The sequence below is a fragment of the Dromaius novaehollandiae genome, chromosome 12 (assembly GCF_036370855.1).
Source record: "Dromaius novaehollandiae isolate bDroNov1 chromosome 12, bDroNov1.hap1, whole genome shotgun sequence".
Classification (NCBI taxonomy): domain Eukaryota; kingdom Metazoa; phylum Chordata; class Aves; order Casuariiformes; family Dromaiidae; genus Dromaius; species Dromaius novaehollandiae.
The window spans coordinates 24,914,136-24,934,422 of NC_088109.1; the positions used below are offsets into that span (position 1 = coordinate 24,914,136).

Sequence of the window (20,287 nt, forward strand, 5' to 3'; positions counted from 1 at the left end):
GGTTTCCAGGGAGGAGAGGCGAGAGCGGGTGCTCCCCCCCGGCGCAGCGGTTCCGCCCGCGAACGTCGCGCCTCCTCGCAGGGCCTGGGCGTCCCGCCGCGGCACACAGCGGTCCCACCTCGGCTTCCGCTCGCCGGCGCCGGCGGGGCAAAACTGTTGAAAAGCCTCGTCAGAGAAAGTATTTGGGGGAGACAGCAACACGCTCGGCTGTGGTTTGCTGCGGCGCTTCTCAGCCGCATCAGCAAGGCAGGGGCGCTGGGAGGGACGCTCTGCTCAGCCGCTCCTTCCCTTGCTGATGCCTTGGGTGCGTCCGCCTTTCCCCCGTTGCAGTGGGTTGTGTTCCCTACAGAAGCGCGGATGCCTGTGCCCGCGGGTGCTGCTCGGTGAGGAGCCCGAGCGGTGCACGCGGCCGGGCTGGCTGCGCTCCCGCTGCGGCGCCGTCCGCCGCCAACGCTTCCCGTCCCCGTTCAGTCCCGCGCGTGCCCCGGTCGGCCCCGGCACCGCGGCAGCGATGCCCGGGCCGCGCCTGGCTCCCCATACGCGCGGCATCAGACGGCGAGTTTCGGGGAGCCACAGCTGTGCCAGGGCCTCGGCGGCGTCTCAGAAACGCCCGGCTGCCTCCCGCCTGGTCCGGCGGGTCCAGAGGGCAGGGCTTAAGTCCCCCCTGCCCTGGCCGGCCTGGAGGAGGAACACGCTGCAGGTCCCTGCCTGCGCCTGCGCTCGGTTCCCCTTGTTTTCGGGTACAGCTTCTGAATGCCGTTAGCGGTTCAGGGCACTTGCTGGCGTCCGCAACGCGCTTTGGCCCGGCAGCTCTCGTGACCCATCTCCAGCAGAAGGAGCGACTTCTTCCCCGGCTGGGAGCTCCTGCGGCACCGGGCAACGTGTCGCTCGCGGGGAGCCATCCCTGCTCCGGAGCGGGACGGCACTGGGGGCCGCCGGGCCGCTGGGGACCCTCCCGCAGCCGCCTGCCCGCCGCCGCCCCCGCGAAAGCCCCGGGAGCCGCGGCCCCGGCCGTGCCAGCGCCGGAGCAGAGGGCGCGTGACGCCTCCCTGGAAGTCGCGCCTGCACCCGTAATTGGAGACGGAGGTTCAAGGTCCTGCTGATGCTCATGCGGCCGGACAGCGGTGCACGGGATGTTACGGAGGAGGGAGCAGGGTCAGTGTGTGCGCGTGTGTGTGTGCGTGTGTGCGTGCGTGTGTGTGCATGCGTGTGCATGCGTGTGTGTGCATGCGTGTGTGTGCATGCGTGTGTGTGCATGTGTGCGCGTGTGCGTGCGCGTGTGTGCACGCCTGCAGTTCTTTCTCACGGGCTGGTGCAACCAGCCGGCGGAGAGCTGGTTAAGCAGAATTAGCTCCTTTGCTGTTGGGTTTGGCTGTCTCAGGAAGAGGCAGGCCACAATGTCATAGCAAAGCAGTAACGTTTCATTAAACAGAGTATCAAAGTGGGCTAAAGTCTCTTATTAGGAATTGCAATGTCCATAAATTTTGCCACTTCCAAATAGTTTCCACCTACAGATTCCTCCCACTGCCACAGTCGGCGCTGGCAAACATCTCCGCACGAAGGGGAAAATGGCTTTCCCGGCTCCGGGCAAGCTTCGCGGAGCAACTTCAGCCTGGAGCCCGCCCGCGCTCGCGTGCCAGCCGGGGCCGGGGCAGCGCAGGGACAAGGGTCCTTTACTGGCCCGGGGCAGCGCGAGCGCAGCGCTTCCCAAATGCTTTATCCAAACCGAATCCACGGCACCCAAAATAACGTGACGAAGCGGCGGCCGGTGCACGTGTCAGCAGCGCAGCGTCCCATCCCAGCGGACGGCTCTTCGTGGCGCGAGCTGGCGCGGCCAGCGGTGCCACGGGGACGGCGCGGCGCACGTCCACGCGCCCGAACCCGCCGTCCTTGACGCTGAGGTCAGGCCTCGGCGGCTGCCCCGGGCCCGGGCAGAGCCGCGGCGGCTCCTCCGCCTCCGGTGCCGGCAACGCCAGGCGCGAGGGCTGGGGACGGCGGCTACTCGGTGCCGGGCCGCGGGCACAGGCCTGGCCTTCGGGGATATATTAAGCGAGAGGCATTTTAAAACCGATCCGCCCTGGGCGACCTTATCGCGAGCCCGGAGCCGCAGCCCGTGTGCCGGCGCCCGGCGCTGCCCGTGAGCGCACGCGCAGGCCGGGTCCTGCCTCGGCGGCTGCGAAAATCGAGCCTTTTTAGCCGTTTCGCCGTCGCCTCGGCCGTGCGCCGGGAAAGGCCCTTGCACGCAGAAGTAATGCAGCAAACGGGACCGAGATGGCCAGCGGGTGATTGCATCAGCCTTCGCCGATGAAAACTGATCCTCGGGAAAGTGTAATCCAACTCTCCCGCAGCCGAACTCGATGCCCGGGAATGCAGAAACTTCGTTTGGATCCTCTTTTTAGGGGGACTCCTAAATCCCTGGCAACTTCCCTTAAGGTCATGAGTAAACCCTGGTACGGAGAATCGTTTGGCAAGCACGAGCGCAGTAAAAGGGCTGAATAATTGGGGATTACCTCCGACCCCGATCCGCAGCTCACCACCCACTGCAGGAATGTGCCGAATGTCTGAAAGCGCGTGCAGGAGTCAGGCGGCTCGCGGGCACGAAACCGGCCACGCTCGCGCCGAGTTTACGCTCAAGAGGCCGAGCAGGCTGCCCCAAAGCTCCTTCTTCATCAGCGGTCGGCCGCAGCAAGCCCTGGTTATTCCTGCTGCCTGCGAGAGGGGTCGGAGGGGGGGCACATTAAACCGTACGTGGCTCTGCTTCTGGTGACGACCGTCACCGGAGCTGCCGGGCGCTGCTCCGACCCCGTCTGCGCGCGGGGCCTGGTTCCCGGCGCAGCGGTGACCGGCGGGACTCGCCGGGCCCGGGCGCCGGCTCAGCGCTGCGGCCGAGCTCACAGCCCCGCCGCGGCTCTGCGGCCAGAGCAGCCCCCGCGGTGTGCCCGCGCGGCCCCTCCCTCGCACCGGCTCCTGCGCGACGCTAAAGCGGGGGCAATGGCTCCCCGGCAGCGTGCTCCCCGGCGTGCCCGCGAGCGTGCCGGCAAGGGCGCAAGGGCAAGGGTGGGGCAGGAGGGTGGTGTGCCGGGCAGCGTGCACGGCAGCGTGCAGGGCAGCGTGCAGGGATAGCGTGCAGGAATAGCGTGCAGGGACAGTGTGCAGGGATAGCGTGCAGGAATAGCGTGCAGGGCAGCGTGCAGGGATAGCGTGCAGGATAGCGTGCAGGAATAGCGTGCAGGGCAGTTTGCAGGGATAGCGTGCAGGATAGCATGTGGGATAGTGTGCAGGGATAGTGTGCACGGCAGTGTGCAAGAAGAGCGTGCAGGGCAGTTTGCAGGGATAGCGTGTCGGGTAACGTGCGGGAACTGTGCAGGGACAGTGTTCGGGGACAGCGTGCAGGGCAGCGTGCAGGACAGCGTGCAGGGATAGCGTGCAGGGCAGCGTGCAGGAATAGCGTGCAGGGATAGCGTGCAGGGCAGTTCGCAGGGATAGCGTGTCGGGTAACGTGCGGGGACAGCGTGCAGGGACAGCGTTCGGGGACAGCGTGCAGGGCAGCGTGCACAGCAGCGTGCGCGATAGCGTGCAGGGCAGCGTGCGGGGATAACGCGGAGGAGCAGCGTGCAGGGAGAGCGTGCACAGCAGCGTGCAGGGCAGCGTGCAGGGCAGCGTGCGGGGATAACGCGGAGGAGCAGCGTGCAGGGCAGCGTGCAGGGACACCGTGCAGGGACAGCGTGCAGGGATACCGTGCAGGCCCAGCGTGCAGCCCCGCGCCCCCCCGCGCCCCCCCGCGCGCTCCCCGCGGCGCAGCCCCCCCCGCCCCCCCGCGCGGGTCCCCCCGCAGCAGCCGCCGCCGTCACGTGGCGCGCGGGGCGGGAGGGGGAGGAGGGGGGGAGGAGGAGGGGGCGTGGCCTCGGGCGCCACGTGACGGCGGTGGGCGGGGCGCCGCGCGCTCCCCGCACTTAACCCATCCCGCGGCGCCCCGCCGCGCTCAGCCGCGCCGCCCGCCCCAGCGGCGCCTCCGCCATGGAGCGGCTGCCCGCGCCGCCGCCGCTCTGCCTGGGCAAGCTGCCCGCCCGCGAGCCCGCCGCGCCGCCCGGGTAAGCACCGCCGCCCCCGGCCCGCCCCAGCTCGGCCCGGCCCGGCCCGGCCCGGCCGCTCTAACCGCGCTCTCGCCCCCCGTGCAGGCTGGACTTCGCCCACATGTACCAGGTGTACAAGCCGCGCCGCGGGCTGAAGCGCAGCGACGACGCCAAGGTGAGGGCCGGGGGGCGGGGGGCTGCCCGCCTCGCGCTTTGCAGCAGCTCCTTCAGTTAGTTTCTCCGCCGGCACCGCCTAATCCGGCCTCTCCGGCCCTGAAATCGCGGCTGGGGAGGTGCGGAGCGTGCACCGGTGTGCACTAGTGCGTGTGCTCTGCTGCGCCTTAGTGTGCATTGCCGTGTGCACTAGTGCGTGTGCTCTGCTGTGCCTTAGTGTGCATTGCCGTGTGCACTAGTGCGTGTGCACTGCTGTGCCTTAGTGTGCATTGCTGTGCTCGTGTTAGTGCTCACTAGTGCGTGTGCTCTGCTGTGCCTTAGTGTGCATTGCCGTGCGCACTAGTGTGTGTGCTCTGCTGTGCCTTAGTGTGCATTGCCGTGCTGGCGTTAGTGCTCACTGGTGTGCACTGGTGTGTGCTCGTGTGCATTGCTGTGCTTGCATTAGTGTGCATTAGCATGCATTATTGTGCTTGCACTACTGTACATTCATTAGTGCTCATTAGCGTGCATTGCTGTGCGTTAGCGTGCACTGCTGTGCTTGCACTAGCACACACTGCTGTGCTCGCGTTAGTGCGTGTGCATTAGCGTGCACTGCTGTGCTTGTATTAGTGCGTTTGCGTTGCTTTTTGACTCTTCTGGAGGAAAGACCGCGACTTCCTCGCGCAGCGCAGCGCCCCGGGCAGAGCTGGCGCTTGCGGGGCGCCCGGCCCGGCGCTTCCCCGGCGGCTCTGCCCGCGGCACCGGGAGCGAGCCCGGCGCGGGCTGCGGTGCGCTGAGGCACCTCTGCCCTCCGCTCCGCAGGAGACCTACAAGCTGCCGCACAGGCTGATCGAGAAGAAGAGGCGCGACCGCATCAACGAGTGCATCGCCCAGCTCAAGGACCTCCTGCCCGAGCACCTCAAGCTCACGGTAAGCGGGGCCCGGCGCCGCTCGTGCCGCTGGCCTCGGTGGCTTGGGCTTTTCCCCCTTCCCGCCGCTGTGCCGGAGGGCTGGGGTTTTGCCCGCCGTGTGCTGGGGGGTTTCGCGTGCCCGGCGCGGAGCCCGGCCCTTGCCGGGAGCGAGCGGGGTGCCGCGCGGCTGCAAGAAGGTCCCCGCCGAGCAGGCAGATAAAACACTTGGAGCTACGCGGCCGGTCCAGAAGCACCCGTGAGAGGCGGCGCCGGGCTTCCCCGTGGCCGCTTCCGAGCTCGCGCGTCCCCGGGCCGCGGGAAGTCACGCGAGCGGGGGTCTCCTGCGTGGGGGCACCGCCGTCCGAGCCCCGTGCCCGGCCGCCGGCACCGACCGGTCCCTCTGCCCGCAGACGCTGGGGCACCTGGAGAAGGCGGTGGTTCTGGAGCTCACGCTGAAGCACGTGAAGGCGCTGACCAACCTCATCGAGCAGCAGCAGCAGAAGATCGTGGCGCTGCAGAGCGGCTTGCAAGCGGGTGAGGCCCTGCCGCGCTCGGCGGACCTCCCTTCCCTCCCCTGCCCTCCCCTCCTTTCCCTTCCTTCCCTCCTTGTGACACTTGGCCGCAGGGGAGGGAGGAGGAGGAGGAGGAGGAGGAAGGAGTCGGTCTTCTCTTAATCACCTTCATTTTCTCTCGCTTTGCTTATGAGTCTTCAGGAAAAAGCAGCTTTTCGCTTCTCGGTTTGGCCGGTTCAGGGCGCGCGGGGAATTTGCTTTAAAATTAATTTGAATGTTGCTGGTTTTATTTAAAGCTCAGTTTTGCTTTCTCTGCAAAGCCACCAAAACCTTCCTGTTCACATTCATGAGCTTTGAATCGAATCCCCCCCTCAAAATATGAAGACATCTGCTTTTTTTTTTTTCTTATACGCCCCTTTTTTAGGTTTCTTTCTAAGCCGGTTAGCCGGTGCCCTGCAGGCCAAGGGGGGCCAGGTCTGCGGCTTATCACGCTTTGAACGCGCTTCCTTCTCCTGTTTTCGCATGTGACACTCACGTGAATCTGATAAAGTAAAACAGCTTTTCTAAAGAGCTTCCCGCCGCTGTAGTGGCCCCCGGGAGTGCAGTAGAGCTTTAAGCCGGAGTCCCCAAGCCGAAGGAATCGCCCCTAGGTTTCTGGAGCTGCTGGAGCGTAAACTTGCAGCAAGGGCTCTTTCTGGCGGCCGAGGAGCAGGTCGCAGTCTGGCGTTCAAGGGGATGGTTTTCCCTGAGGAGACACCGGGCGGGTTCACTTCTTCCTCCATCCTTGCACCTGTGTGCAGGTGGCCATGTGCAGGAGCCTTAGAAATAAAGACTGAATGCACGTACCAAAGTGGGTGGATGGGTGTAAAAGTGAATCGGGGGGCGTGCATAAAACTGGGGCTGACCACAGGTCCTGTGCAGCAGAAGGCTAATGAAGCTGCCTCTGTGCAGGGTGCCTCGGAGAGCGTAGTGGAGCTACTGAGCACGCTGCTGATCTTGAACTTCTTTCCGCCGCTGTTTCCTCAGGCGACCTGTCCCCGAGGAGCCTCGACTCCAGCCAGGAGATGTTCCGCTCCGGCTTCCAGATGTGCGCCAAGGAGATGCTGCAGTACCTGGCCAAGCACGAGGGCGGCAAGGAGCTCAAGGGCTCCCAGCTGGCCGGCCACCTGCACCGGCTGGCCTCCGAGGGGCTGCCCGCCGGCCGCAAGCCCCCCGCCGCCCCCCCGCAGGCGCTGGGCCCCAGGGAGAAGTCGGGCTGCGCGGCCGAGGGGCAGGGGAAGAACTGCGTGCCGGTGATACAGAGGACGTTTGCTCCCTCCGGCGGCGAGCAGAGCGGCAGCGACACGGACACGGACAGCGGCTACGGCGGGGAGCTGGAGAAAAGCGACCCCAAGTCGGAGGAGCCGTACTTTAAAAAGGACACGGAGCTGCGGTACGCCGTGCAGGAGAGGATCGGCTCCATTAAGCAGGAGACCGAGGACCCGCCGGCCAAAAGGACCCGGATGGAGACGCCCGAGGACGACGGCCCTTTCGGCGGCGACGCGCTCGGCCCCGCGAGCGGCTTCCTGGGCGCCCACGCGCACCAGCCGCCCCTGTGCCTGCCCTTCTACCTGATCCCGCCGTCCGCCACCGCCTACCTGCCCATGCTGGAGAAGTGCTGGTACCCGGCCTCCGTCCCCGTCCTCTACCCCAGCCTCCCGGCCTCCGCCGCCGCGCTCTCCGGCTTCGTGAGCCCGGACAAAATCTCCCCGCCGCTGCTGATGCCCCAGAGACTCCCCTCGCCGGCCCCGGCCCCTTCGCCCCTCGACTCCTCGGCGCTGCTTCAGGCCCTGAAGCACATCCCCCCCTTGAACTTGGAAACCAAAGACTGAGCACGGCGGGACTTTTCCAGCGCTTCAGACTGGTTCACTTTTATATATTGGCTGAACTGAGGTGTGGGGACGAGGTTCGCTGCGCGTAGGAAGCTAAATCCCCCTTTGACGTGGCGGGTGGCTCGGAGGAGGACGAAGGACGCACCCGGGCTAGCTCTTCGGAAGCATCTCCGAAAGGAAAAGCAAAAAAAAAGAGAAAAAAGGGTTTTGTGCTTTACTCCTTCCCTCCCCGCCTCTGCGAACGACAGCTGACTTAGCCAGCTCGGATTATATTTCAAAGCTGTGAAAATACTCCATTAGGCAGATGTTAGGGTTAGGGCCGCGCGGTGCTTCTCCCGGGGCTGGGCGAGCGCTGGCCCGGCTGCAGGCGCCCGGGCGGCCGGTTCGGGGCCGCTGCCCGCGCTGGGCCCCGCGCGCACACGGAGCGGCACGGGTTTTGGTGCAAGGCCACCAAAAACGCCAGACGAGCACAGCAGCAGGCACCGGTTGGTGATGCACAGTCGGTGGTTCAGGTAGATTTAAGACGGGTTTCTCTCCACACCTTTGCTGATATATTATATATATATTTTTAATAAATAAAACGTAGATGCTGCTTGGAAGCTTTACATGGCGTACATCTAATAAATAAATTAACACGCGCCCCTTCCTGTAACTTGAGCTGCTAGGTTGGGCCGGGAGGGAGGAGGTGACCCGGGATCACTTTGCTCCTCGCACCTGACTCCGGGCCTCTCGCTGCTGCTGCTGCGCAGCTTCTCTGGGCCCCGCGCGTCTGCAGCGCGGGGTTTGGAGTTGCTTTGGGGGGGGGGAGCCGGTAACCAGCTGTTTTGCGCCTGGGGTAGGAGGGAGCGATCCAGCTGTGCCCGCTGGATGTGCCCGTCGGTGCCTCCGGGCCGGGGTTCTCGGAGGAGCCTCGTCCCCGGGGCCGGGCGCCTGGATCCCTCCCTCTCCTCGGCAAACTCCGGCCCACGTTGCTGTTTGTTTAAAACAGGGTTAGGATTTTGACACTTGTCCCATGAAATCCGAGAACCGTGGGGGTCTCCGCACTGCAGAGAAGCGTTATGTCCAATTTGGCTTAAAACAACAAAAAAAAACGCACTGCAAGACCGTGCTGTTTCTGCTCTTGCCAGTCTGGAGACCTCGTGTCCAGGGTAGATGCCGTCGGGATTTCCATTTCGCTCTCCCGTTGCACCAGCTGTTGAGATGCACTATGCTTGATTGCAGATCGTGTTCTAACGTTTATTTTGTTGTTGGTTTTCTGTTTTTTTTGGTATACAGTTGTTGCCTTTATTTGTAAAAATCCTGTTATAAATATATATATATTATATAAATATATTAAAAGGTAAAACGTTTCAGATGTCTATTATTTGTATAACTACTTGAGCATAAGGACGTGAGGAATATGAATGTATTCTTGTTTTGGGGGTTGTCTTTTTTTTTCTTTTGAAGAGGTTTTTTGTTTTGTTTTTCTCTAGGGAGAGGTACAGTGTCTATATTTTGGAGCCTTCTTCGAGGTGGGATATTGTACATATTTTTATCTTGAGTAAATGTTAAGTAGTTGTTTAAAAATACTTAATAAAATAATTCTTTTCCTGTGGAAGATGAGGGTTTGCCTCCTGTGCTTCTAAATAATTGATGAGGGTCGTTTCTTACGGTCCCATGCAGCGATCGATGGGCATCGGCGGCAGCGCCCCGCGGGCGAGCCGGCCCTTCCCGCTCGTCTCCCGGGCTCCGGGCGATCGATGCCCCAGGGCAGCGCCGGATCCTGCTGCTTCGGCCACCGGAGGCTCCTCGATGCCGGTGCTGTTGGGCAGGTTTGGTTGCCGCAGGCACGGGGGAACCCGACGGGGTTTGGGCGTTCTTTGGGCCGTGCTTTGGCCCGGGGAAAGCCGTTCCTGCCTGTTTTGTCCCCATGGCCGCTGTTGGAAGCGGGTGAGATAGCGTGAAGGCCGCAATGGGGAGGAGGAGCAGCTTGGGCCAAGTGGACAACCCTTCGCTGCTCTTCGTCTCTTGGCTCCTGCTGAGCTCCAGCGCCAAAACCCCCACGGCCTGGAGACCCGGGGGGGAGAAACCCCTTGCCCGGACCAGCCCCCTCCTCGGGGGGGGCAACCTGCCCCCGTCCTCCTCGGGGCCGGTGCCGCGAGCGGGGTTCCTGGGGGAGCACGCTGGTGGCCAAGGGGCATCGCATCCCAGGCCGGGTGCCAAGGGGCAGCTCTCCACCGAAGTCAGTGCGAGGTTACACCGAGTGGTGCTGCGCTAGGATGCAGCTCTGCTGGTAGGTGCGTCTCGGGGGGCTCCCCACGCCCTGACCTTTGTGCGTGTGTGTTTTAATTAGGGCTAACGCTGAGCTCCCAGGAGGCGACTCTCGGGCGTTCCCACCCCGGGACCCGCGCTCGGCACGGCGACGTTTCGGACCAGCGAGGCACCTTCCCAGCCGGGTCTTCTCGCGGTAGGAGCACGTGGAGGCGCGCGCGGCCCCCGCTCCTTGCCCACCTCCCTCGAGCGAGCGACGGCCCCGTCTCCCCGCGCGCCCGTCTGTAAAATGGGCGCACGCCCTGCGCCCTCCCCGGCAGCCCCTTCCCCTTAAAACCGAGCCCAAAACCGGGCCGGCGCGGCGCAGACGGGGCGTGCTGAGTTCCCCGGACTTGTTTTCACGGTCTCACCCAGCTCTGACCTGCCTCCGCTGTTGACACAATGTCACGTTTCCGACTGCAGTCTTTCATGTGCAGCCGGAGGCTAAATACGGCTGCCGGTTCCTGGAAAAAGACGTGCCTGGCACCCTTTCAGCAGCAACCCGAGCCCCGCGCGGGCTTGGCACGGCAGCCGAATAACAGGGCAATAACTCTTTCAGCGGCGTTGCAACCCATAAATAGGGCTTCCCGAGCGACTCCTTGAAGCCGGGCGAGGAAGAAACAATGATTTTTAAAAAAGACGGGATAAAAGCCGGCGCGGGGGGGAAGCGGCAGCGGGAGCAGCCCGCTTCGGCGCGGGTCGGGGGGTGCGGGGATGCTGAGCGCGGCGATACGACGCAGAACTGCCCCAAAGGACATCAGTGCTCTTGAGGTTTTTTAATGACCCGATCCCGTTTTATACCAGAGGCAAAACAGGCGCCTTCCCGGAGGCGAGGACCCCTCCTAACCCCGGCGAGGACAGGCAGACGCTCATAATTTTAGCTTTTCACCACCTGTTTGGAAAGCCGCTCGGGGCGGCCGCGGCGGGCCGGGCCGGTTCCTGCAGGCAGGCACCCGGGGAGCTGCGTGTTTGCATTATGCATGGGCCAGGGCCTAAAATAATCCGCAGTGACGCACGGCTTTTGCTGCTGGGTTTTTTTTTTTAAGGATCCCGCTTTGCTTAACGGGCCTCTGGAGGGGCCAGCGCCCGGGAGGCGGCGGGAGGGGGGTCTTTGCCTTCGCCCCGGCGCCGCAGCAGCCTTGCTCCGGGCCCGCTGCGGGCGGCAGCTGGGAGGACGGCAGGACGCGCGTCCGCGTGCGCAAGCGCGGGGGCACGTGCAGGCGGTCAGGGCTGGACTACCGCTCGCCCGGCTTTTGGAGCACGAGCGGTTCCCCGCGGCTGGAGGGAGGCAGCGAGCGGGATGCCCCTCGCCGGCTCGGGTGCCCGCGGCAGGGGCCTCCGGGCTTTCGGCCTCGAGGAGCCGCTCGGGCGCCCGACGGGCTTGGGCGCCCACCTGGGAGGCGAGGGGCCGCCCCTTCGGCCCGCATCTCCCGCCGGCGGCTCGGCCGGGGCTCCCGGCGCCGGGTGCCCGCCCTCCGCGAGGCCGCCGCAGCCGACGACTCCAGCCGCTGTAAATCCGGCAGAAGCGGCCGGCGCCGAGCTCGCCGCGGGCCGCGGCTTTCGGCGATTCCGCGGGCAGGGTTTTCCCGCGCGTGCTGCTCGGCGGCCGCAGGCAGAGCGGGCGCAGGCCCGCCCGGCCCCGAGCGCGGGGATGTTTCTTCTCGCGCGCTCCGTCTGGTGCGCTGACCACCAAACCACATCCGCCGAGCCGGGGCCAGCGCCGCGCGGCAAGAACTAGGCCAGGGCCCCGGGGGCTTTTTGCACGCCCCGGGCGGGCTGCGGGGAGCCCTGCGGGCCCCTCCGGCCGGCGGCGAGCTGCTGCGGGAGCCGTGGGCCGCGGTCCCGCCTGCCCGGGGACGGTCTCACGTTCGAAGGAGGGACGGCGGCGTTGTTATTTTGCAAAGCCGAAGCAGCCGGGCGTTGCCGACGCGCCCGCCGGCCCCTGTTCGGTCACGCCCGGCGCGCGGGCGGCGAGGGGGAGCGCTGCCGAGCGCGGCGGGGTTTGCATTTCGGGCCCTGCCGTGGGCGCAGCTCCCAAAGGAACCGGCCGGGAGGAGCTGGGGCGAGCGGAGCGCTTGGGAAGCGCTCCCAGCGCGAGCGTGAGAAAGGTGCGCGGGGCCCCGGAGCAGCGCATGTCCCCTTGCAGCTCCCCCGGGACGGCCCGGTCTCCCGATAGCCGCTGATATGTGAATACAGCGAGTGCAGAGCCCGGCGCTTTCCTCCCGGGGCTGCGGGGAGGAGGGCCGGAGCCCGGCGGCCCGGCTGGAAACACCCGTCTGCAGCGTCGAGCAGGCGTCACGCTTTATTTTTAGTCTGAAACGAAGTTCCTGTTTGCAAGGCCGGGAGGGTTACAGGAAAAAAAATGATGCGGCAGGGTCATTTACTGCTGTTTGTCTCTTCACGTGTCCTTCCTTCCTTCCTTCCTCCCTCCCTCCCTCCGGCGCAGCGCTCCTTCGCCGCGGCGCTGGGGCTGCTCCCGCCCGGCGGCTTCGGGCAACGCCGGCACCGCTCCGGCCACCCAGCCGCCCGCCCCGGCCGGTTGCTGCACGCCGGCGCTTATCTCGTGCGAATTAAGCGCTGCCTTAACGCTGCCTGTGCTTCCTTTCTCTTGCGGCAGGGTTTGGAGCAGCCCTGAGGCCGGGGTGATGGGCAGGGCAGGCCGGAGGCGGCCGGCGATGCCGTGGGAACGCGTTGGCTTTGACCGGCCGCATCCCCATCCCGCACCCCGGGAAGCGCCCGGGCAGGTCGGACACACGGGCTTCTTCAACCAGCAGAGCTCGGTGTTTTAATCTAACAGCCTGAGATGTGCCGGGGGAAAAGTGTGCGGTGGGATCGGAGCCGCGTGGGGCGTGCGGCGGTGCTGGCGCGGTGCGGCTGGGTGGGAGGCAGGACCGGACCCACCGCCGCTGATTCGTGCTCCCTGTGTTCGCCTGTCTCTAAACGCGACTCCTGAGCAACCACAGCTTTGGATGGGCTTTATTTGGGATGAGGTTTGTAGAAATCCATATGCAGATGCTTGCGCTGAACTCGGTAGCCCTGTTTTTCAGAAACGGGGCAGCCTGTGCCCAAGGCGCCGAGGGGCTGCGTTGGCCCCGTGTCGAGACTCAGGCAAACCGGGAAGAGCCGAAGCGAGGGACGGGCAGCGTGCACAGCCCGCGGCCAGCGCAGCCTCCGCGGGGAAACCAGCCCCTCCTGCCTCCGGTTTGGATGGGAAGGGCCCCACGGAAAGGTTAAACCTGGGTCCGCACCAAACCCCAGAGCTCAGGAGCGGAGAACGGAGCCGTCGGCTCAGTGCATCACACGAGGCAGCAAGACTCACGTCCTCATCTTCTTTTCCAGCAGTGAACTCTGCCAAAGATGCGTGCTGGGATGCGAGGTATTCTTCTTCTTTTTCATCCCTTTTGCTAATTTAATTCCCAGATCTAAATGAAATTGTTTTCCATCCCAGACTACCACGAGCGGGGGCCGCGTGCAGTTGGCAGTTATGAAACCCCCACGGTTTTGCTGTTTGCGCGTTGCCCGTCGGAGCGTCCGAGGCGTTCAGCTGCCTGCGGGAGCGACGGCCGGGGAAGGGCAGGCCTCCGGGTCAGGCTCTGGCTTGGTTTAATGCTAAATCCAGTCGAAGCTTTCTGATGCGACTGTGGACAAATCACTAGATTGCCCCTGTACTTCAGTTTCTCATTATTAAAAGAGGATTAAAAACCTACCGGTTACCGCTGACGAGGGCCGCGAGCAGCCCAGCAGATCTTCCGAGGAGCCGGGGAGCAGCGGGGCCACGTGCCGCGCTCTCCCTTGTTTTTATTCTCTTTATATTGTTTTCTTGGTTGTGGAACAGAAGCTAATCAGAGTGACGCTCCCCAGCAGGCGTTTGTGTACGGCGTCACAGTGAAAGCCTAAATTCCCTCTCTTGCTCCTGCATATAAAGCAGGGGGGACTAGGATAGCTGCAGACTCTTTCTGTTTTCAGATGCTTTAGCCAAGTAGAAAATACCCGGGTAGCCGGGAGAATGAGCACTGACAGGCAGCACCTTGGGGTGCAGCGGGGCGGAGGAGCGCGCTTGGGAAACGCCACCCGGGAGCGCCGCGTCCGGAGGGGACGGCACGGGACGGCAGGGCAGGACCAGAGCACTGCGGAGCCGTCGCTCCATAGCACTCGGCCTGCGAATGCCACCGCGGCTCCCCACGCCCGGGAGCTCTTCCCGGCTCCCACCCCCCGCCAGCTCACTCCGGACAGGGACTTCTCCTGTCATTCCTCAGCTTCCCCGGCTCTGCAGGGCGATGCTTCGCGAAGCACTTTTGGGATTTGACTGATTCGAAAGCATTACACGGGCCTGCCTTGTCCTCCTGGCCTGACGGAGGTCCCGCAGCCACTGCAGCTGGCGGTAGCATCCCACCGTCCGCCTCGCTCCAAAGCAACACCCCCTTCCCGGGATTATCCCCCCTTGCTCACGACGATGCTGAAAAAGGAAAGAAAAAACCAAAGCGGCCGTCCACGCCACGGGAGCCGGAGCCGACACGTGGACAGTGTGCCGCGGCTCCCGTTCACTCACCTTCTGCTACCCGCTTATCGCGGAGCAAATCCCTGCCTGCGGCTTTATTGCGCGCAATAACGGGATGTGCGGGATCGCACGGCAGCGGCCGGGAGCGCCGGCAGGGACACGGGCACCCGCATGCCGCCGCTGCGGGAGCCCCTGGATGGGGTGAGGATGAGGATGAGCGAGAGCATCTGGCTGAAGGCCCCGGTGGAGGACGGCTCTGGTGAGGTTGCATCCCCCTCTGCTGGAAAAGCCAAGCAAAGGCACGAAACCACCCTCTGGCCAGGCAGAAAACGGGGGCGAAAGAGGAGATGCATGTGCAAGGAAAGCTCAGCAGCCCCGGTTGCTGGTGCCTGCAGCGGAGCAGGAGCGGAGAGGCCGCGGAGCGCAGCCCCGTCGGGGCGCTGGCACGGGGCGACCGAGGCCTTCGCGGAAATGGGCCACGCGCAGCCCGTGCGGACGCAATCCGGCGGCTGGTGCCGGGAAGGCTCGGCGGGTCCCCGACAGCCGCCCAGCGGTCACGCTGCCGGGAAGTGCGAGAGCATCCGGGTGATGGAGGTCGGGGCGAGGGGCCCGGCCGGTGTCCCGGCAGCGGCGGCCTGAGGGGCTCGCTGACCGCGGTCGTGGATACACCGGTGCTGCCAACGCCAATGGTTTGGTGCCTTTTTGGATTTTAAATCTGAATTATAGAAAGGGCGAAATGCTGTGTCTGAGCTGGCAGAGGTCCTGCCTGTGCCGTAAATCTGTGAGCAGGGGCCTGGCTTCTGCGCAGGGGTCTGTGCAAGTGCCAAGGTCTCCGCTAATAAATCTGACTGGACGACCAGAGGGAAACTTTTTTTTTTTTTTTAACTTACTGCCAGCAGCAGCCTCCTTTTTCACCATCACTTTTTCCCCTCTCTCTTCTGCTGATTCACGCTTCTGCCGCCCGGCCGCGGGGAGACTCCCGCGCTCCCGAAGGTCAGCGCCTGCACGCGGCAGCTCACGCCACAAAGGGCTTGCCAAGATCCACCGGATCGAAACGCTAAACCCCCGCCATCGGTTATAGTTTCACTGTCAGCGGTGGAAAACCTTAGAGCCCGCCAGCTCCTTAGCTGCCACGTTTCGAGCTGCTCTGCTGGGAGGTGAAGGTGTAGGTAAGGTAACGCCGCTCGGCAAATCCGACACCACCTCGGCGGCAGGGGCAGCGTGAGGATTTCACCTGGGCTCGCCGGTGAGACCCAGTGACCCCTTAGAGAGCTGGAAAACCTGAGTCTAAGCATGCGCCCAGCTGACATACCGGCCTGTCCTGCAGGCGAATATGCAAGACGTTGGGAAACGAGACACTCCTGTGCACTCGGTTTCTTGCACAAGAGTCACCGCGCTGCCTTGTGCCTCGGGTTCCCTCAGTAACTAGGACTGTCTCGGCCCCACTGATGCCTCCTCCCATGTGTGGAAGACACAGAGAAATCCTTTCTTTACTTCTTCAGCTTCTTTATTGGGTATTTATATGGTGGCAGTATCCCAAAGTCTCCTCACTCAAAAAATTATGGGAAGACACAGGCCACTGCCCTGCAACATGACTGCAAATAGTAGGTGTTACAGGCTTTGTGTCAGATTTAGGCACCATCTTATTACAGCTTTAACGTCCATCTCGTAGCTGTTTCTTTGGAAGTAGCACAGAAAGAGAAATGACTCTTGCCTATCTTAATAATAGCAGGAGAACTACGACTGACCCCAACACAGATCTGCCGTGCGAGGGGGAAAAGCTACCTGATTTGATGTGGCTGGGCTTTCACTAGCAACGGTGATCTGAGTAAGGTGTCTGGAGCGTCACGGTGTCAAGAAAAAAGGATTTAAATCCAAAGTTGAGGCTGGGGCGGCAGTTAACGCCGGGCAGGAGTTTGCACACGCGGGACTGATCTACCTGCGCCGGGATTACCGTGCGCTAGGCTCATGCTGCTGCTGTAGCAATGCGTGACCGGGGAAAGGGGACGGTGACGGCTAATCTGATTTCCATGCCCACTTCCTCTGAGCAGTCACAGCACGCGGACGACACGCATCTCGTGTGCGCTACCGCCCGCCTGCTTTTCTCTTGCCGGTCTTTTACTGCGACTCGAGAAGGCAAAACTGGGTGCAGGCACGACCTGCCGGCGTTGAGAAGCAGGATTCCCAGGCAGGGCCCATCGATGGGCAAGGTGATCGCTTCATCCGCTCTGCACGTTCGGAGGGTTGCCCCCTCCGCCGACACGGAGGAATCGGGATGCCTGGTCTGTAAGGCACCATCAAAGCCGTTTCACAAATGGACGCTCAATCCTGCTTGAGAGAAAACTGCTGTCTAAGTAAATTGAAGGCACAAATAAGGCACATATGTTTGCCTTCTGAAAGTATGAAATATCAGTAAGAATAAATGCAAAATTACATAATAATATTGATGCTATCATTTTATCATGGTTCCTTGTTCAGCAGGAGCAGAAAGTGTCCCACAGCACAGTTCTGTAGCTAACTAAATCAACTAGTTTTTTCACCCGCATCAGTTAGCGGGTGATGTCTTTAGCTGAAGGCAAATTAAAGAAATGCCCAGTAAGATATCCTACTTTGAGAGCAGCCATCCTATTTTCTCATACTAATGATAGACTCAGAAATCCGCACACAGTTTAGCTCCTTATTAGAACTAATTGGTGCCAGGCTTTGCCTCCTCTTTGATACTGCTAACCCTGGGTATGAAATTTTCTGAGTTAATGAACCATAAAATGGATTAAGACCTTTCAAAGCATAGTTCATATCACAGCTTATTTTGAGGGAGTCTATTAGCTGGCTTTTTATGGATACAAAGAAAAGCCTTGTTTTGGGTTGGGAAAACACCTTCCCTATCACTGGGGAGCTGTGAAATTTCTAATTTTGGGGCTGCGGCGTAGTGTTATTTCATAGCGGCCACACGCCGACCTGCGCAGCCCAGCTCCCTGCCATCACTGCAGCAGACACGGACGGGAAGGAGCTTTTTTCCCCGCGTGCAGTGCTTGTAATTCCTCCCGCGTGAGAGATGCGGAGAGAAACCAATTAATACAGCTCTGCCAGCAAGGTCAGGGGAGCTGCCAAGCAGCTCAAGGGCCAGCGATAGATTGAGCGTGGATCCCGCTGATGCGGCTGGCAGAGCTGATTGCAGACTGCTGTGCCCCCGTGTGCAGTCCCCGTGGTTTTACGCCAGTGCAGTTCTGTTTGCTTTTTTAGTCCTGTTTGACACTGGTCTATGGGAATAGATTTGGGCCCCTCATTCTTACCCGCTGGCTCAGGAAAATAATGCAGTGTGACTTAGAAAATTTCCTTCTGGCAGTGATGATGGCGAAGGAGGACCTTTAGCCATGAAAATGAAAACGCAGCTTACTGAAATGACTTGTGACCACAAGTCTGCCGGGTGAGCTAGAATATTGCCATATACACACATGTGCACACCACTTACTGATTAGCACTAATCTGGCACCATATAATACTGATTACATCTTCTGTATGACCTTTCGTGATGTCAAGGTTTTCCTGAACGGGCATGGAAAATTCTGAAGCTTTTGTCCTTGACAGGAGTTACAGAATATTTTTTCTTGCATCACCCAAACATTATAAACTTTTATGGTTCATCTGAGGATACAGCAATATACCATTTCATGTGATTACGGAAGTTTGGTAATTTAGGTACTTTGTAATTTAAATAAATGTCAACCCAACTGTGTATGTATCCTAAATAAATTTGGGCTTATTTATTGTAACACTGCGTGAGTCCAGTGGTTCTCCTCTTGTGTTTCGTAACCTCCAGGGAATTTCCAGGAAATGTCTAGACAGAGAAGCTGACGACCTGACTGCTGCTTTTACGTGCTCTTTTCTTCCAGCGTGGCCACCGGCAGACAGGTCCTTCTCAGATGCCAGAAATATCCTGCAAGCCACAGCAGCAGGGACTGCACTGCTCGAAGTGCTCTGCACTGCTGCAGTGGAGTGTAAAGATTCCCGGGGCGCGTATGCAGGCTGCCAACGATGGAAACGAGGAGGCAAAGTCTAAAGCCCTCAGAAACCCCGTATGGAGCAGTCCATAAAATTATGTAACAAGAGTAGTGCTCACTGTGGCCTTTCTGATCATTGTGAGGGGCATTTTGGAGAGTCCTGTAATTTGAGATGAATACCAAGAACATACTGTTAACTGGAGATAATAAATCCTATCATTGCTTTGAGTTTAAACACAACTGCCCATCTTTTGTTCTGCTATATATTATAGCAGGATTTTATTGGGAGAAATACTTACAGTGTTCAAACACTTGACATATGAGAACGTGCAAATGCCTGAAATACTCAGTGGTTTGAGAGAATAGACATAGCATCCCCATTTGCTGGCTCTGGAAGCAGCTGGTAATAAATCACAAAATTGATTACCCGAAAATCATGCCACAAAGGAGAAGAACCTTCCTCTATACAGAATTTGCAGTACACGTAGAAATCTCTGTGATATCTTTGCAGTGCTGGAATAGATAGGGGGAATCGTGATGTTTTCAGCTACAGAAGTACTCAGTGCTTCTCACACTATTTTGTTCCAGCGGTTGAATAAGGAAATTGGATTTGCTCCCAGGAGTAAAATACTCATTTATCACCTCATGGAAAGCATGGTTGCTGTATAAGATGTGCTTTTGCCCGTTCCACATGTGTTTTCGGAGTGTACTACAATGTGTACGCACCTCAGGACACTTTTACCTGCCAAGCGATGATCTGCATCTACCGGAGCGGCTGACCGCTCAGACTGGCTCTGGGCCGGGTCTGCAATCTGAGCGCGGTGACACACCACAGCTTTCAGCTCCTGCAAAATCTTCGTCAACCTATACGTGAGCAAACCACGGTCAGAAAGAGACTTGCAAAGAGATTCCTCTCCCGCACTTTAACCAACAAACAATTAACAAAGGATGTTACATGCTGCCGGATCCTTGGAGAACATAATATACAAAGGCAACCCCTGTTTTACCTCCCGCAGCGGCCGGTGAGCGCCCCGCGCCTCGAGGAGGTCGGGGTGCGCGGTTTCTTTTCGAGGGAGGCCTCCGTCGATGCTAACGATGGCCCTACCGGGATTTGCCAGCTGCATTTCTGGCATGTTGTATCTCGGGGTACTGCTGGGCGCAGGTTTTACACGCGATTCTCGCGCGTTGAGGGTCACGCTGTGACATTCAGCCACTGGAGGGTAGTGTGGAGCTGCGCTGCCGCCGGGGCCTGGGGACAGGCATGGTGCGGTGTGTAACAAATCCCCAACAAAAAAAAAGGGTACTTCAGCTAAAGGAGGGGAAATGTGCTCGTTCCTCAGGCTGCTTTTAGACTCCTCATGATTTTTCTTTTTTTTTTCCCAGGTAAATTTTTATTTGCTCGAACACTGTGCTCGGGCCCCGGCCTCGCACAGCAAATGCCGCGGTTGAGCTCCGGCAGAGTTAGCGACAGGGGATTTTATGGATGACACGTGCACGGGGATCCGCCACGGTGCCTCTCGGGGGCAAGGGCAGATCGCTTGGACAAGGTGTGAAACGCACTGCGGAAAGGAAGCTCTCCGTCCCTGTGAATATTACGAGTCCTATCAGTTCTGCTTTAAAAAAGATGCGCAGGCTTGTGCACGGGTTTGCTCTTTCACTCTGTTCTGCAGAGTCGGGGGACACCGGTCCCGCCGGGGCGACCACAGTGACGTCCCCAGGGAGCTCCCAGGCCACGGGGATGGCGGGGCCTCCGGGCCGGCTCTTCCCGGGAAGGGCCGGGCGAGCTGCGCACCTCGGCCTCCGCTTCGGTCACTCCCGGGCGCCCGCAGGAGACGGCCTCTGCGCAGGCCGTTACCCAAGATGGCGCGGAGGGGGGGGGGGGGGGGAGGCGGTCCTTCCCCCCCGCCCGCTCCCGCGCAAGATGGCGCGGGGGCGGGGCGCGCGGCGAAACGCCCCGCCCCCCGCGCCGGCCCCGCCCC

At 61.1% G+C, this 20,287-nt stretch overlaps 1 protein-coding gene and 1 long non-coding RNA gene across 3 annotated transcripts; one reads left to right on the forward strand and one right to left on the reverse strand.

The window, feature by feature from the left end:
- Window positions 1–3,941: 3,941 nt before the first annotated feature.
- On the forward strand, window positions 3,942–9,117 carry BHLHE40 (basic helix-loop-helix family member e40). Of its 2 annotated transcripts, none has more exons than XM_064519237.1 (5): window positions 3,942–4,091; window positions 4,179–4,248; window positions 5,049–5,156; window positions 5,548–5,671; window positions 6,601–9,117. In XM_064519237.1, the coding sequence occupies exons 1-5, from the start codon at window positions 4,018–4,020 to the stop codon at window positions 7,518–7,520; spliced, it is 1,296 nt and encodes a 431-aa protein (XP_064375307.1). In that variant the 5' UTR covers window positions 3,942–4,017; the 3' UTR covers window positions 7,521–9,117. The 2 variants fall into 2 exon arrangements, with proteins under 2 accessions (XP_064375307.1, XP_064375308.1); XM_064519238.1 differs by having other exon boundaries at window positions 6,676–9,117.
- Window positions 9,118–18,047: 8,930 nt separating this feature from the next.
- LOC112988862 (uncharacterized) lies at window positions 18,048–20,176 on the reverse strand. The gene is made up of 2 exons (XR_003260643.2): window positions 19,316–20,176; window positions 18,048–19,172 (listed from the first exon to the last, which is right to left on the reverse strand). It is a non-coding gene; the product is annotated as an uncharacterized LOC112988862 (long non-coding RNA).
- Between the last annotated feature and the right edge of the window lie 111 nt (window positions 20,177–20,287).

Excerpts from the sequence above, each read along its gene's own strand:
- BHLHE40 (XM_064519237.1), top strand. The coding sequence starts at position 4,018 with ATGGAGCGGCTGCCCGCGCCGCCGCCGCTCTGCCTGGGCAAGCTGCCC. Across the intron at positions 4,249-5,048 it reads AGCGCAGCGACGACGCCAAG|GAGACCTACAAGCTGCCGCA; the intron begins GTGAGGGCCGGG and ends TCCGCTCCGCAG. Across the intron at positions 5,157-5,547 it reads CCGAGCACCTCAAGCTCACG|ACGCTGGGGCACCTGGAGAA; the intron begins GTAAGCGGGGCC and ends CTCTGCCCGCAG.